At 34.5% G+C, this 17042-nt stretch overlaps 1 protein-coding gene across 4 annotated transcripts in view; it reads left to right on the top strand.

The window, feature by feature from the left end:
• The first annotated feature begins 380 nt into the window (after nucleotides 1-380).
• Nucleotides 381-17042, top strand: part of LOC148944123 (mitochondrial GTPase 1) — a 104670-nt gene continuing 88008 nt past the window's right edge. For all 4 annotated transcript variants that reach the window (XM_089100518.1, XM_089100521.1, XM_089100517.1 and 1 more), the window contains exon 1: nucleotides 381-476. In XM_089100518.1, coding sequence (XP_088956644.1) covers nucleotides 395-476 — 82 coding nt within the window. In that variant the 5' untranslated portion in view covers nucleotides 381-394. The remainder of the gene's footprint in view (nucleotides 477-17042) is intronic.

Genomic DNA, 17042 nt, shown 5'->3' with positions numbered 1-17042 from the left:
CTTTGCAGAAAGATGTGAGATCTTAGACGTAAGATCTTAGTGCAAAAGAACGGGCCTATTATTTTTGTCAATTCGAGAGGTTATCAATAAATTCATAGATAGACCCATGGCCGTGGCGAGCCACCGACATTTTTTTCCAAGCCGACGCATCTTTAATCGGTAATGTGCCGCCGATAAATTGGCATGTCGTTGTGGGATAATTGAAATTGACTTCCAGAACGCAGTCTGGTCAAAATTCTGATATAAGCTGTCAGTTTGTAAATTCTGTTACAAACTATCAGACTATTTTGCAAACTTTCAGGGTAAATTTCAGTTGAAAGCGGCCCTATGATTATTCATTTTCAAGATATATTAAAGTCGCAAAATATTTGAAAGAGAAATTCATGGTCGGGAAATGGCATTAAAACTTGCAAGAAAGTCTTTCATATTACCAAACAAAGAGCTCACGCATTGGTTCCCTGGTCATATGAGCAAAGGTATAATCTGCTGAAAGTTGATAATGTTGAGTAGCTATAGCAGGCACAAGCCAGTGAGTATGTTTATATAGGACCATGGGCACCCATAAGCTGAATTCCAGGAGGGGGCAAATCTCGTCTAATTGGCACTTTTAATGCTATATAATAGAAATATCAGAACAAAAATAGGTAATTATTTACCAAATCATATTATTGAGTTACAAATAAAGTGAATATACCACTTGATGCCTTTTTTAGCCTATGCTCTTTACAAATGTAATAGGCTAATCATTTCTGTTGGAAATGATTTTTAGCCCCCACCCCTATATATACCAATTCAGGGTGTATAGGCTATTTGGACATTAGGGGGGTGGGGGGAAAGTTTAAACTTACCTCTCATTTACATCAGAATAAAATTACCCCCACCCCCCTAATGCACAAATGGTAAAATTCTACTTTAGTTACTTTTAGCTATCTTGGAAAGGGGTTGGGTTAGGAAAATGAAACTTTCAGGGATGGATCTACATGCTAAGGTATGTCCCTGGAAGGTACTTTGAAGTACCTACCTCCACTCCTCCCCTCCCTCTATATAATGGTAAATTACTGCACATTACTAGTTGTTTTAACTCATATTTCATCCTATATTACAATCATAATTATAAATCACTGCTTACCTTACACAACTTCAGCTTTTAACCTTGTTCATTAAAATATATTCCAAAATCCTATTTAAATCCTAAACCATTTAATTTCCTATCCTTGCTGACTATTTTTATGGTATAATAAAACCAGGTTTGTTGTGATGTCAAGACTTTGCTTATCAGAAACCCTTACTCTTGAGGGTAGCAGGCACATGCCAAACACCTGTGTGTTGATAAAACCATTTAAACTGTATTAATTAAGGAAATGATTTGACAAGAAGGACCAGTAAAAATAACCTAATCGATTTTAGAGGACAAATCGTGTCATAAGAAGAGATTTTTGAAATCTTTCTTCCACCCAAACTCAATATTTTCTAAAATTCTACTTTAGAAGCTTATAAAGTATTTCTAAAGTACTAAAAGATAGAGTGCTAAAAACATCAAAATCAACTTCAGAGGAGACGTTATATCATGGGAAGAGGTTTTTAAAATCCCCCTTCCCCCCAAACTCAAAATTTTCCAAAATTCTACTTTAGAAGCTTTTAAAATATTTCTAAAGCACTAATAGATAGAGTGCTACAAAAACCAGAATCGACTTCAGAGGACAAATTATGTTATGGGAATATGTTTTTGAAATCCCCCTTCCCCCAAGCTCAAAATTTTCCAAAATTCTACTTTAGAAGCTTTTTAAATATTTCTAAAGCACTAATAGATAGAGCACTACAAATATCAGAATCAACTTTAGAGGACAAATTATGTTACAGGAAGATGGTTTTGGAATCCCCCTTCCCCCCAAACTCAAAATTTTCTAAAATTCTACTTTAGGAGCTTTTTAAATATTTCTAAAGCGCTAATAGATAGAGTGCTAAAAACATCAGAATCGACTTCAGAGGACACGTTATATCACGGGAAGAGGTTTTAAAAATCCCCCTCCCCCCAAATAAAAATACCCCCGTGGAAAATAAGGCTTTTCAAATTTCAAATTATCAACCAGATTTTAGAGTATGAAGGGGGAATGGGATGAATGGTAAGGGGGATTTCAAAATCATCTTCCCATGACATAATTTGTCCTCTGAAGTCGATTCTGATGTTTGTAGCACTCTTTCTATTAATGCTTTACAAATATTTAAAAAGGTTCTAAAGTAGAATTTTTGAAAATTTTGAGTTTGGGGGGAAATGGGATTTAAAGAATATATTCCTATGAAATAACATGTCCTCTGAAGTGGAATCTGATGTTTTTAGCACTCTATCTATTAGTGCTTTAGAACTACTTAAAAAGCTTCCAAAGTAGAATTTTGGAAAATTTTGAGTTTGGGGGGAAGGAGTATTTCAAAAACATCTTCCCATAACATAATTTGTCCTCTGAAGTCGATTCTGATATTTGTAGCACTTTATCTATTAGTGCTTTAGAAATATTTTAAAAGCTTCTAAAGTAGAATTTTGGGAAATTTTGAGTTTGGGGGAAGGGGATTTCAAAAACATCTTCCCAGGACACAAATTGTCCTTTACAGTCGATTCTGCTGTTTGTACCATTCTATGTCTTAGCGCTTTAGAAATATTTAAAAAAGCTTCCGAAGTAGAATTTTGGAAAATATTGAGTTTGGGGGGAAGGGGGATTTTAAAAACCTCTTCCTGTGATATAACGTGTTGTCTGAAGTCGATTCTGATGTTTTTAGCACTCTATCTATTAATGCTTTAGAAATATTTAAAAAGCTTCTAAAGTAGAATTTTGGAAAATTTTGAGTTTGGGGGGAAGGGGGATTTTAAAAACATCTTATCGTGATATAATGTGTCCTCTGAAGTCGATTCTGATGTTTTTAGCACTCTATCTATTAGTGCTTTAGAAATATTTAAAAAACTTTTAAAATAAAATTTTGGAAAATTTTGAGTTATGGGGGAAGGGGGATTTTAAAAACCTCTTCCCGTGATATAACGTGTCCTCTGAAGTCGATTCTGAAACTTGTAGCGCTCTATCTATTAGTGCTTTAGAAATATTTAAAAAAGATTCTAAAGTAGAATTTTGGAAATTTTTGAGTTTGGGGGGAAGGGGGATTTTAAAAACCTCTTCCCGTGATATAACGTGTCCTCTGAAGTTGATTCTGATGTTTTTAGCACTCTATCTATTAATACTTTAGAAATATTTAAAAAGCTTCTAAAGTATAATTTTGAGTTTGGGGGGAAGGGGGATTTCAAAAACATCTTCCCATAACATAATTTGTCCTCTGAAATCAATTCTGATATTTGTAGTGCTCTATCTATTAGTGCTTTAGAAATATTTAAAAACGCTTCTGAAGTAGAATTTTGGAAAATTTTGAGTTTGGGGGGAAGGGGGATTTTAAAAACCTCTTCCCATGATACAAATTGTCCTCTAAAGTCGATTCTGCTGTTTGTAGCGTTCTATGTCTTAGCGCTTTAGAAATGTTTAAAAAGCTTCTGAAGTAGAACGTTTGAAAATTTTTGAGATTGAGGGAAAGGAGGAATTAATAAAAAATCTTCCCTTAACAGGCTTGGTCTTTTGAAGTTAAGGCTAGAGGTTTTAGAACAAACTAGGATTGATATATAAAAATTTTAAAATATTATCTCTTTGAATTTAGGAACATTTTTATTGTGGGGGGAAGGGGCAGTTCAAAAAAAGATTCATGTAATATAAAATGTCATCTGAAGTCAATTCTGATGTTTTTAGCACTCTATCTATTAGTGCTTTAGAAATATTTTAAAAGCTTCTAAAGTAGAATTTTGGAAAATTTTGAGTTTGGGGGGAAGGGGAATTTTAAAAACCTCTTCCCGTGACATAATGTCTCCTCTGAAGTTGATTCTGATGTTTTTAGCACTCTATCTTTTAGTACTTTAGAAATACTTTAAAAGCTTCTAAAGTAGAATTTTAGAAAATTTTGAGTTTGGGTGGAAGAGGGATTTCAAAAACATCTTCCCATGACATAATTTGTCCTCTAAAAACGATTTGGTTATTTTTACTGGTCTCTCTTGTCAAATCCTTTCCCTAATTAATACATTTTAAATGATCTTATCAACACAGAGGTGTTTGGCATGTGCCTGCTACCCTCAAGGGTAAGGGTTTCTGATAAGCAAAGTCTTGACATCACAACAAACCTGGTTTTATTATACCATAAAAATAGTCAGCAAGGATAGGAAATTAAATGGTTTAGGATTTAAATAGTATTTTGGAATACATTTTAATGAACAAGGTTAAAAGCTGAAGTTGTGTAAGGTAAGCAGTGATTTATAATTATGATAGTAATATAGGATGAAATATGAGTTAAAACAACTAGTAATGTGCAGCAATTTACCATTATATAGAGGGGGGTGGAGGAGTGGAGGTAAGTACTTCAAAGTACCTTCCCGGGACATACCTTAGCATGTACATCCATCCCTGAAAGTTTCATTTTCCTAACCCAACCCCTTTCCAAGATAGTCAAAAGTCGCTAAAGTAGAATTTTACCTTTTTTTATGCTGAGTACGAATATAATAAGCATTTCTATTGGAAATGAATTTCAGCCCCCCCCCCATATAGGCTATACCTAACCTAACCCGTAATGGGCCTATATCAGGGTGGGGGGGGCTGAAATTCATTTCCGATAGAAATGCTTATTATATTTGTAATCAGCATAAAAAAGGCATCGAATTGTGTATTCACTTTAGTCCTAACTCAATAATATGATTTGGTAGATATTGACCAAATATACCACTCAATGCCTTTTTTATGCTGATTACAAATATTGCAATCATTTCTATCGGAAATGAATTTCAGCCCCCCTGAATTGGCATATATAGATATGCTAATTCAGGGTATATATTTCTACAACCTAACCCTGAATTGGCATATATAGGGGGGGGGGGTGAAATTTATTTCTGATAGAAATGATTATTACATCCATAATCAGTATAAAAAAAGGCATTGAATGATGTATTCACTTTATTCCTAACTCAATAATATGATTTGGTAGAAATTTACCCCCTGAATTGGTATAAATAGGGGTGGGGGCTAAAAAAGGGGTAAAATTCTACTTATGGTAAATTACTGCACATTACTAGGCCTAGTTGTTTTAGCTCACATTTCATCCTATATTACTATCATAATTATAAATCACTGCTTACCTTGCACAACTTCAGCTTTTAACCTTGTTCATTAAAATATATTCCAAAATCCTATTTTCATTTAACACTACAACACTTTAACTTATTTACTATCTAGCTGACATTGCTTCTGGAACCTGTTTGTGATGTCACAACTTTGCTTATCATAACCCCTTTAACAGTGGCATGCAAGTCCCATGGGGTAGAAGACAACTCTGTGTTGATAAGCCATTTAAACTTTATTAATTAGGAAAAGATTTGACAAGAGATAGATCAGTAAAAAAATCCAAATTGTTTTTAGAGGACAAATTATGTTATGAGAAGATGTTTTTATTTTTATAGGTCCATGCGCTCATGAAGCTTTTTAAATATTTCTGAAGCACTAATTGATAGAGGGCTACAAACATCAGAATTGACTTTAGAAGACAAGTTATGTCATGGGAAGACGTTTTTAAAATCCCCCCTCCCCAAAATTCAAAATTTTTTAAAATTTTACTTAAGAAGCTTTTTAAATATTTCTAAAGCACTAATAGTTAAAGTGCTACAAATATCAGAATCAACTTCAGAGGACAAATTATGTCATGGGAAGATGTTTTTTAAATCCCCCTTCCCCCAAAACTCAAAATTTTCTAAAATTATACTTTAGCAGATTCTTTAATTATTTCAAAAGCACTGATAAATTGAGTGTTAAAGACATCAGAATCGACTTTAGAGGACACATTATATTATGGGAAGAAGTTTTTGAAATCCTCTTTCCACCCAAACTAAAAATTTCCTAAAACTCCACTTTAGAACCTTTTTTAAATATTTCTAAAGCACTAAGATATAGAGCGCTACAAACATCAGTATCGACTTTAGAGGACCATTTATGTCATGGGAAGTTTTTTTGGAAATCCCCCTTCCCCCCAAACTCAAAATTTTCTAAAATTATACTCTAGAAGCTTTTTAAGTATTTCCAAAGCACTAATAGATAGCATACTAAAAACATCAGAATCGACTTTAGAGGCCAAATTACTTCTAAAATAAATCCCCCTTCCCCCCAAACTCAACATTTTTTTGAAATCCCCCTTCACCCCAAACTCAAAATTTTCCAAAATTCTACTTTATAATCTTTTTTAAATATTTCTAAAGCACTAAGACATAGAGCACTACAAACATCAGAATCAACTTTAGAGAACAAGTTATGTCATGGGAAGATGTTTTCGAAATACCCATTAGCCTACCTCCAAACACAAAATTTTCAAAAATTCTACTTTAGAAGCTTTTAAAATATTTCTAAAGCACTAATAGATAGAGTGCTAAAAGTATCAGAATCGACTTCAGAGGACACGTTATGTCACAGGAAGAGGTTTTTAAAATCCCCTTCCCGCCAAACTCAAAATTTTCTAAAATTCTACTTTAGAAGCTTTTTAAATATTTCTAAATCAATAATTGATAGAGCGCTACAAACATCAGAATTGACTTTAGAAGACAAGTTATGTCATGGGAAGATGTTTTTTAAATCCCCCTTCCCCAAAACTCAAAAATGTCAAAATTCTACTTGAGAAGCTTTTTAAATATTTCTAAAGCACTAAAAGATAGAGCCCTACAAATATCAGAATCAACTTCAGAGGACAAATTATGTTATGGGAAGATGTTTTTAAACCCCCTTCCCCCCAAACTCAAAATTTTACTTTAGAAGTTTTTTTTACATATTTCTAAAGCACTAAGACCTAGAGCACTACAAACATCAGAATCAACTTTAGAGAACAAGTTATGTAATGGGAAGATGTTTTTGAAATCCCCCTTCCCCCCAAACTCAAAGTTTTCTAAAATTCTACTCTAGAAGCGTTTTAAATATTTCCAAAGCACTAACAGATAGCACGCTAAAACCATCAGAATCGACTTTAAAGGCCAAATTAATTCTACAATAATTCCCCCCAAACTCAAAATTTTTTTTGAAATCCCCCTTTGCCCCAAACTCAAAATTTTCCAAAATTCTACTTTAGAAGCTTTTTTAAATATTTCTAAAGCGCTAAAACATAGAGTGCTAAAACATCAGAATTGACTTTAGAGGACAAGTTATGTCATGGGAAGATGTTTTTGAAATCCCCCTACCCCCCAAACTCAAAATTTTCTAAAATCCTACTCTAGAAGCTTTTTTAAAAAACACAGCAGCAACTTTATAAGAAATTTAAAATAAATTTTCTTGTGAATTATTATTGCTTCTAATCAGCAGTTGTACTGAACCAATCCTGCTCAACTCATCCTCAGGCCTATACTGTGGTGTTTCTCCTCCCCATAGTATAGTGCAGACGGTTTGATATCATTCTATTATCCCTTCTTGTTTTAGTTTTTTTTTTTTTTTTTAAAGCTTTTTCCGATAGGCAATGTTTAGAAGTCCTCCAAAAAAAAATTCCCCCCAGATCCCACCTCAAATGCCAGTGAAAGTGCCATAGTGAAAGATACCCATCTTGGCTGGTCAAGCACACTATCTCAAAGTTCAAATGATAGCTCCAATTCTGAGAATAGGACAATGATAAGTGTAGGGGCTAATGTAACCATAAATGATGATAATGGGTTTCAAGAGGTCCTCTCTAGAAGCTCTAAAAAAAGGAAAAAAATCTCCCCAATCAAAAACATTTCCCCTCTCTCTGCCCAAGATCCTCCCTCCAAAAACTTAGGAATTTACCTTAAAATTACTCCTACTACCCCCTTTGAAATAAAAATGATCACTGCAATGAGAGTTGCAATTTTTAAATTGCTAAAATCAATGTTCTCTCTTAATATTAACCGTGATGGATCTCTGCTAATAGCTGTAGAAGATCAGAAATCAGCAGACACAATAATTAACCTAAAATCCCTTCTGATACCCCAATTATTGCATCTAATTGGAACCCAAAACAATCACCAACAAAAATAGTAGTTTATAATGTTCCCCCAGAGATATCCACTCAGGAGTTAAAAGAAGGGCTCTCAGATAGGGCTGGAAACTCAATCCCAGTTGAGGATGTTACCCAACTTGGCAAACCTAACTCTAATGGCCTAAATACTAGTAGATCCTTCTTATTCACACTGAAGGAAAAAATTAATATCCCAGAAAAATTATTCCTATTTGGGCAAATCAAACCACACAAGGAATACAAACCTAAGCCTATCCAGTGTCAGAAGTGTCTCAAACTGGGACACCCAACAAACAAATGCAATGAAATTCTCCGAGAGTGTAGTAATTGTAAAGCTTTCCATCCTAAAGAGTTGAAAACTTACAACAACACTCAGTCTACATGCATCAATCGCAAAGGCCCACAGGAATCTACAAATAAATCACTATGCCCTGCATACAAGAAAAGAGCTCTAACGCTCCAAATATCAACAGAGAAGGCCATCCCATACCCCATTGCAGCAATGTAAGCTAATGCTGCCCAAGAATACCAAATAAAGCCTGTAATGGAACCAACCAAAACCCCCAAGTCAAACGCCCCCAATGCATCAAGCACCCCATATAAAACACCATCTTCTAAGCCCCCTAGCTCACATCCCTATCAGAAGGAATCACCAAGTCAACAAGCTTCCTTGTCCGATGAGATGAGATCAGCCTGGCCCCCCCTCCCAAGAAGAAACAAACCAGAAACACTACCAGGAATTAATTTCTTAACCGACAAACAGGATGCACAACCAAAAATGCAATCCCCAAATATATGCTTATTCATTCTAAACTGTAATGCAGTTCAGGCCATGAACATACATCAACTACAGAAAACAAAATCATTGCAGAATTGGCAAAAATCTACATCCCAGATGATATGCTCATTCAAGCAAAAAAAGATCTTGCTTTACTTTTAACAAAGCTGAACATTGATACGCAGTCATATGAAGAATAAATCAACAACACAACATATATCAATACTCCAATGGAATGTAAGATCACTCACAGAAAATAAGCTAAATGAACTAATATCATTTATGAATAATAATTCGATTAATATTGCTTGTCTCCAGGAAACACATTTAACCCAAAATCAACAAATTAGGTCTCCAGAATGCACTATCCTAAGAAAGGATATATTTTCAGAAAGAAAAGGAGGTGGGGTAGCTTTATTAGCTAATAATAATAAAAAATTTTGTGGCATTAATTTTCCAGATTTTGCAAATGATGTTGATGCAATTGGTATCAGTGTTTGGCTGAATAATTTAATAACCTACATAATAAGCTTTTATAACCCTAATGGCCAAACTACAGATGCCATGGATTTCTTTAATTATATAAATAATCCTAATATGTTAAAAAATATCATTATTTGTGGAGATTTCAATGCCCACAGCCTTTTGTGGGGGAATAAACCAGAAAATAAAGCTGGTAAATTCATTGTGGATATGACTTCGAATAATAATGAATTAGCTGTTGCTACCCCTCCAAACCTGAATACATATTTCAACACCAAAAGTGGCAGATTCTCCACAGTTGACCTACAAATTGTGTCATTAAATTTGTTGAATAAAATTTACATAAATAAAATTGATAGTCTATGTACTGACCACTTTGTCATAGTTTGCTCCCTAAATGAACCTGCGGAAACTCTATCTCACACCTCCAAATATATCAACACTAAAACAAATTGGTCTATATTCCAAAATAAGCTAAATGATGAAATTACACGTTTCACCCAAAATTCATGCATTTCAAACACAACAGTTGACACACATGCTGAAGCCTTGAAATCTTTACTAATAAATACAGCTAATCATGCTATCCCCAGGACAACCCCTAAGAAAACATTCCCTAAACAAATTCCTAAGGCATGGTGGACAAATGAGTACCTAAATAAATGGAGAATAAAAAATGCAGCTAGGACAGATTTCATAAAAAAACCATCACCAACTACATATTTAAAAAAAATTACAAGCAGAATTTAATCCAAAAAGGACTATAATAGATACTATACATAATTACTGGAATAATTTTGCAAATAATTTCTCCAGAGAGAAACATGAGCCAATTATACATAAAGTCATAAGCCACAGCTGTGGGAAACAGACTCCTCCCAATACACTCCTGTATGAATTTATACATAATAATACCCATTATGACAATGATAATGAAAAAGCTAACCTATTTGCAACTATTTTTGTTAATAAGCTAGCACCAAATAATCAAAGCACACTTTCCCCATTTCCTATGAACTAACGATACCAACCACGCCCGGGATCCGAGTACATAAGTAATCCATTTTCAGTCCAGGAAATGAATAATGCAATACATCATATTAGGACCAAAACTAGCGGCAGCTATGACAATATACACCCTACATGGATAAAGAATCTCACACCTTCATACAAATAAGAACTGCTAAATTGTTATAATCACGCTTTGGCATCTTCTATGTTCCCCAACATATGGAAATGTTCGTCCCTCCTACCAATCCCGAAATGTTCGTCCCTCCTACCAATCCTAAAGAAAAATAAACCCAAAGATAACCCTGAGTCTTATAGGCCCATAATGATTACTCCTGTGATGGGGAAAATAATGGAGAAAATGATCTATCACAGACTCCTCTGGTTTGTTGAAAAGAATAATATGATCCCTCACACTCAAACTGGATTCAGGAAACACCACTCCTCAACAGATGCTTTCATTTTGCTAACAAATGCAATAAATGAATCTTCCTCAAAAAATAATGTCCTATTTGCAGCTTTCCTAGATTTTGAAGGGGCATATGACAATGTGAACCACCAAATCCTTTTAAACAAACTTTCAAACCTTGGAGTACCCCCTAAGCTAGTATCTGTTATTAAATCCTTCATAGAAGTGCGAAGTTTCATCGTTTGTGTTGGTTCAGCCTGTTCACTCCAAAAGACAATAACCAAAAGCCTACCTCAGGGAGCAGTCCTCAGTTGCCTCCTATTTGCCCTATATCTCTGGGACATGAACCTACCCCACACGAATCTACAATATGCTGATGATCTGGTGCTATGGTCATCTGGCAACACCTTTCAGATAGCACAGTCAAATCTGCAAAAGTCGCTTTTCCAATTTGAAAAATTCTCTCAACATTCAGATTTACCCATTGCACCCACCAAGTCAAAAGTAATCCAATTTCACCGGAAGTGAAACCATGTTAATGCAAAACAAAGTCTAAATAAAACAACTATTCCAGAATATATTCATATTAATTACCTAGGTCTCATGCTTGAACAAAAACTTAATTTCCACCTCCACATTTCAAACACAATAAAAAAATGCTATAGAAAAGCAAATATACTAAAAGACTTCTTTCCACACCCTTGGGCTGTAAGGAGAAAACCTTACTCCAGTTTTATAAATCACATATAAGACCCCATATTGACTATGGGCTCATCGTCTATGGTGCATGTGCAAAGACCCTGATGCAAAAAATTGAAACAACACAAAATGATATAATACGTCTCATATCTGGTCTTAGGAAACCCACAAGCACCCAGTTTCTGTTCATGGAAAGTAGATTAACAACAATAAGGGAGAGACGTATCTTTCTCTTGTCAACACATCTTAAAAAAATTGAATCAAATAGCTCACAAACACTACATAATTGGTTAAGAAAACCAGCCATGTATAGAGGCATTGCAGATGAGTATGCCAATATTCAGAAGAAGTTCCCCATACCAGCAAAGTCTATTGCACCCACTTTCCCCCGATCCCTCCCATGGACTTGGTCAAGTCCAATAATAAATAATGAATTCTCAAAATGGAATAAAGATTTTACCCCCATTGCTTTTGTCCAGAAAAAATTTACTGAACTTAATACAATCACTACTAAAAATCACTGTCAAATATTTATTGATGGATCAGAAGTGAATGAAAAAAGGTAGTTCGCGGTTCTTTCCTTCCTCGCCTGAAAATTGAAATGGTCAAGAGACTATATAATAATTTATCTATAATGTCTGCTGAGATAAATGCCATAATCATGGCATTAGAACACCTTAAGGAAAACCAACCTTTGATTGCAAATTCAAATAATATTATCATATATTCCGACTCTCTATCAAGCCTTGAGTTGCTGACCTCAGCTCCTCAATATACTTTGGACATTGACACTCATCATTGTCTCAGTATTATAGATAATCTTGCTTCAAGTGGCATAAAAACTTATTTTCAGTACATTCCTAGCCACTCTGGTATAAGTGGTAATCATCAGGTTGATGAAATAGCAAAAAATGCTATAAATATTGACCAGCCAAGTGGGAGACCAATCCCAATTAGAGATATTTACCGATGGAGGCTATCAGATATTAATTTTAATAAGATTAATCCTATCCTTTCCCCCTTTCCCAATAAGTATGTTTCTAAAATTTATCATAGAATTCGTTCTGGAACAAAGGGACTAAATTTCCTTGCATTCTCATATAAGTTTTCTAATTCAAGTGGTTCAATTCCCCTGTCCCCTCTTTGCAGGCATTGTAATATGAATAATGAATCAATTGATAATTGCCAATTTGAAATTAATATACTGACGTCTGCACAACATATCTTGCTTTATAAACTGTTAAAATGCTTCAAACACCACAAAATCTCACTATTATCAGCCACGAGTCTAGCCAACTACACCTACACAAAGAGCACAGACATCGACATCTATCATCTTATATTTGAACTCCTTGAGTCAAAAGATCTACTGAAAGATATCTGAGAATATCTAATAAATAAGAGACAACCAAGCCAGTAGCTCTGTAGCCCACAGACTGAAGTAAAAAGAAAAGGGCTAAATAGTACCAACTGAATAGCCCGCCTGCTGTGAATTAGAAGAAGAAGAAATATTTCTAAAGGGCTAAGACATAGAGCGCTACAAACATCAGAATCAACTTTAGAGGACAAGTTATGTCATGGGAAGATGTTTTGAAGTACCCATTAGCCTACCCATTGAAATTTTGACAAAACAACATTTTACCTTCATTTGCAGTTATCAGTTTCTTTTTCTCTGGCTTTAGTTCTGAAAATCATTTGAGCATAATTTTAATAATTTTAAATCATTGAGCATAATTTTGTATTTGCATATATTTAAAACCTTATAAGTTGGGATTGAGCAAAGTTTTGAAGCTGAAAACAATTTTGTTGTACTTCATTTAAACAGAAAATCTATTTTGCAAAGTTCCATTGCTATAACTCACAGATTTTTAAAGGTCATTCAAAGTTTTGGAAATCACCCTTACCATTCATCCCATTCCCCCTTCATACTCTAAAATCTGGTTGATAATTTGAAATTTTGAAAAGCCTTATTTTCCACAGGGGTATTTTTTGGGGGGAGGGGAGGGGGATATTCCGTGAGGGTATTTCCCGTGGGGGAGGGGGATTTTCCGGCGGGTATTTGCCAAGAACCACAAATTTGATGGTATGAGTTTTATTAAAATCTTTGACTTTAAGGGGTTGTTTCCCCCTTTTACGAAACTCAGACAAATTTTTTAGACAGGCAAATTATCAACCAGATTTTAGAGTATGATTCTGGTGCAACACGTTGCAACGAAATGGTCAGCTTAGATTAGTATAAGCAGGGGCACCGCGAGAGATTACTTACCACCGCCCCGGCCCTCCCCCTCCCCCTGCGATCAAATCCCCATGCGGCTAACCTTTCCACCCGTGAAAGAAAATTTTTATATAAGTTCCAGCATTTTTTACATATTTTAAATCGCTGATGTAAAAAAGAAATGCAAAATTTTTCAACATTATAGGATTAAGCTATTTGAATATGTTTTATGTGGTTACCCAACTCAAAATGTTAAGGGGTTTCCAAAAAAAATAATCAAAACAAATATAGATTATTTGGTACTTCTGCATTATAAATAACCCACTGCTATAGACTGTACAAGGAAACCAGACAAATGTGTATTTGTTACAAAAAGACATAAAACATATTCAAATAGCTTAATCCTATGATGTTGAAAAATTTTGCTTCTCTTTTTTACATCCGCAATTTAAAATATGTTAAAAATGCTGGAACTTATATAAAAATTTTCTTTCGAGGGTGGAACGGTTAGCTGCAAGGGGATTTGATAGGAGGGGGAGGCCGAGGGCGGTGGTCAGCAACCTGCTCGCGGTGTCCCTGCTTATACTAACCTAAGCTGACCATTTCGTTGCAACGTGTTGCACCGGAATCATACTCTAAAATCTGGTTGATAATTTGCCTGTCAAAAAAATTTGTCTGAGTTTCGTAAAAGGGGGAAACAACCCCTAAAAGTCAAAGATTTTAATAAAACTTATACCATCAAATTTGTGGTTCTTGGTGAATACCCGCCGGAAAATTCCCCCGGAAAATACCCCCCCCCCCACGGAAATACCCTCACGGAAAATCCCCCCCCCCCCAAAAAAAAAATACCCCCTTGGAAAATAAGGCTTTTCAAATTTCATATTATCAACCAGATTTTAGAGCATGCAGAGAGAATGGGGTGAATGGTAAGAGGGATTTCAAAAACTTTGAATGGCGTTTAAAAAGTAGTGAGTTATGGCAATGGAGCCTTTCAAAATAGATCTTCTATTTAAAATTACAACAAATTTGTTTTCAGCTTCAACTTTGCTCATTCCCAACTTATACGGTTTTAATATATATGCAAATAGATTTCCTAAATTTTGGAAATAAAACATTGATATAGCTTAAAATTCTGCTCAAATGATTTTCAGAACTAAAGCCAGAGAAAAAGAAACTGATAACTGAAAATTAAAGTAAAATGTTGTTTTGTCAAAATTTCAATGGGTAATGGGTATTTCAAAAACATTTTCCCATGACATAAATTGTTAAATTTATATGGCTTAAAATTCTGCTCAAATAATTGAAAGTACGTTTTCAGAACTTAAACCAGACAAAAAAAAACTGATAACTGAAAATTAATGTAAAATGTTGTTTTTTCAAAATTTCAATGGGTAATGGGTATTTCAAAAACATCTTCCCATGACATAACTTGTCCTCTAAAGTTGATTCTGATGTTTGTAGCGCTCTATGTCTTAGCAGTTTAGAAATATTAAAAAAAGCTTCTAGAGTAGGATTTTAGAAAATTTTGGGTTTGGGGCAAAGGGGGATTTCAAAAACATCTTCCCAGGACATAACTTGTCCTCTTAAGTCGATTCTGAGGTTTGTAGCGCTCTATGTCTTAGTGCTTTAGAAATATTTAAAAAAGCCTCTAAAGTAGAATTTTGGAAAATTTTAAGTTTGGGGCGAAGGGGGACTTCAAAAAAGAATTTGAGTTTGGGGGGAAGAGGGAATTATTGTAGAATTAATTTGGCCTCTAAAGTCGATTCTGATGTTTTTAGCGCGCTATATGCTAGTGCTTTAGAAATATTAAAAAAGCTTCTAGAGAAGAATTTTTGGAAATTTTGAGTTTGGGGTGAAGGGGGATTCCAAAAAATATCTTCCCATGACACAACTTTTTCTCTAAAGTCGATTCTGATGTTTGTAGCGCTCTATCAATTAGTGCTTTAGAAATATTTAAAAAAGCTTCTAAAGTAGAATTTTGGAAATTTTTGGGTTTGGGGTAAAGGGGGATTTCAAAAACATCTTCCCATGACATAAATTGTCCTCTAAAGTCGATTCTGATGTTTGTAGCGCTCTATGTCTAGCGCTTTAGAAATATTTGAAAAAGCTTCTAAAGTAGAATTTTGGGAAATTTTGAGTTTGGGGCGAAGGGGGATTTCAAAAATATCTCCCCATGACATAACTTGTTCTCTAAATTCGATTTTGATGTTTGTAGCGCTCTATCAATTATTGCTTTAGAAATATTTAAAAAAGCTTCTAAAGTAGAATTTTGGAAATTTTTTGGTTTGGGGCAAAGGGGGATTTCAAAAACATCTTCCCATAACATAACTTGTCCTCTAAATTTGATTCTGAGGTTTTTAGCGCTCTATGTCTTAGCGCTTTAGAAATATTTAAAAAAGCTTCTAAATTAGAATTTTGGAAATTTTTGAGTTTGTGGGGAAGGGAGATTTCAAAAAAATTTTGAGTTTTGGGGGAAGAGGGAAATATTGTAATATTAATTTGGCCAATAAAGTCGATTCTGATTTTTGTAGTGTGCTATATGTTAATGGTTTTGAAATATTGAAAAAGCTTCTGAAGCAGGATGTTATAAAATTTTGAGGTGGCGGTGAGGGGGGATTTAAAGAACATTTCCTCATGAAATAACTTGTCCTCTAAAGTTGAGTCTGATGTTTGTAGCGCTCTATGTCTTAGCGCTTTCGAAATATTTAAGAAAGCTTCTAAAGTAGAATTTTGAAAAATTTAGAGTGTGGGGCGAAGGGGGACTTCAAAAAATTTTGAGTTTGGGGGGAAGGGGAAATGGGTGTAGACTTAATTGGGCCTCTGAAGTTGAGTCTGATGTTTGTTGCACACAATCTGTTAGTACCTTAGACATATTTAAAAAGCTTCTGAAGTAGAATTTTAGAAAATTTTTAGTTTGGGGGGAAGGGGGATTTCAAAAAAATTTTCCCATGAAATAAATTGTCCTCTAAAGTCGATTCTGATGTTTGTAGTGCTCTATGTCTTAGCGCTTTAGAAATATTTAAAAAATCTTCTAAAGTAGAATTTTGGAAAATTTTGAGTTTGGGGGGAAGGGGGATTTCAAAAAAAATTTGAGTTTGGGGGGAAGGGGAAATTGTTGTAGAATTAATTTGGTCTCTAAAGTCGATTCTGATGTTTTTAGCGCGCTATCTATTAGTACTTTGGACATATTTAAAAAGCTTCTGGAGTAGGATTTTAGAAAATTTTGAGTTTGGGGGGTAGGGGGATTTCAAAAACATTTTCCCATGACATAAATTGTCCTCTAAAGTCCATTCTGATGTTTGTAGCGCTCAATGTCTTGGCGCTTTCGAAATATTTAAAAAAGCTTCTAAAGTAGAATTTTGGAAAATTTTGAGTTTGGG

This window comes from Artemia sp. Qi Xiang Cuo, chromosome 14, assembly GCF_049724085.1.
Source record: "Artemia sp. Qi Xiang Cuo chromosome 14, ASM4972408v1, whole genome shotgun sequence".
NCBI lineage: Eukaryota > Metazoa > Arthropoda > Branchiopoda > Anostraca > Artemiidae > Artemia > Artemia sp. Qi Xiang Cuo.
The sequence above is the reverse complement of the archived record's forward strand: the minus strand, read 5'-3'. Positions and strand labels throughout refer to the sequence as shown.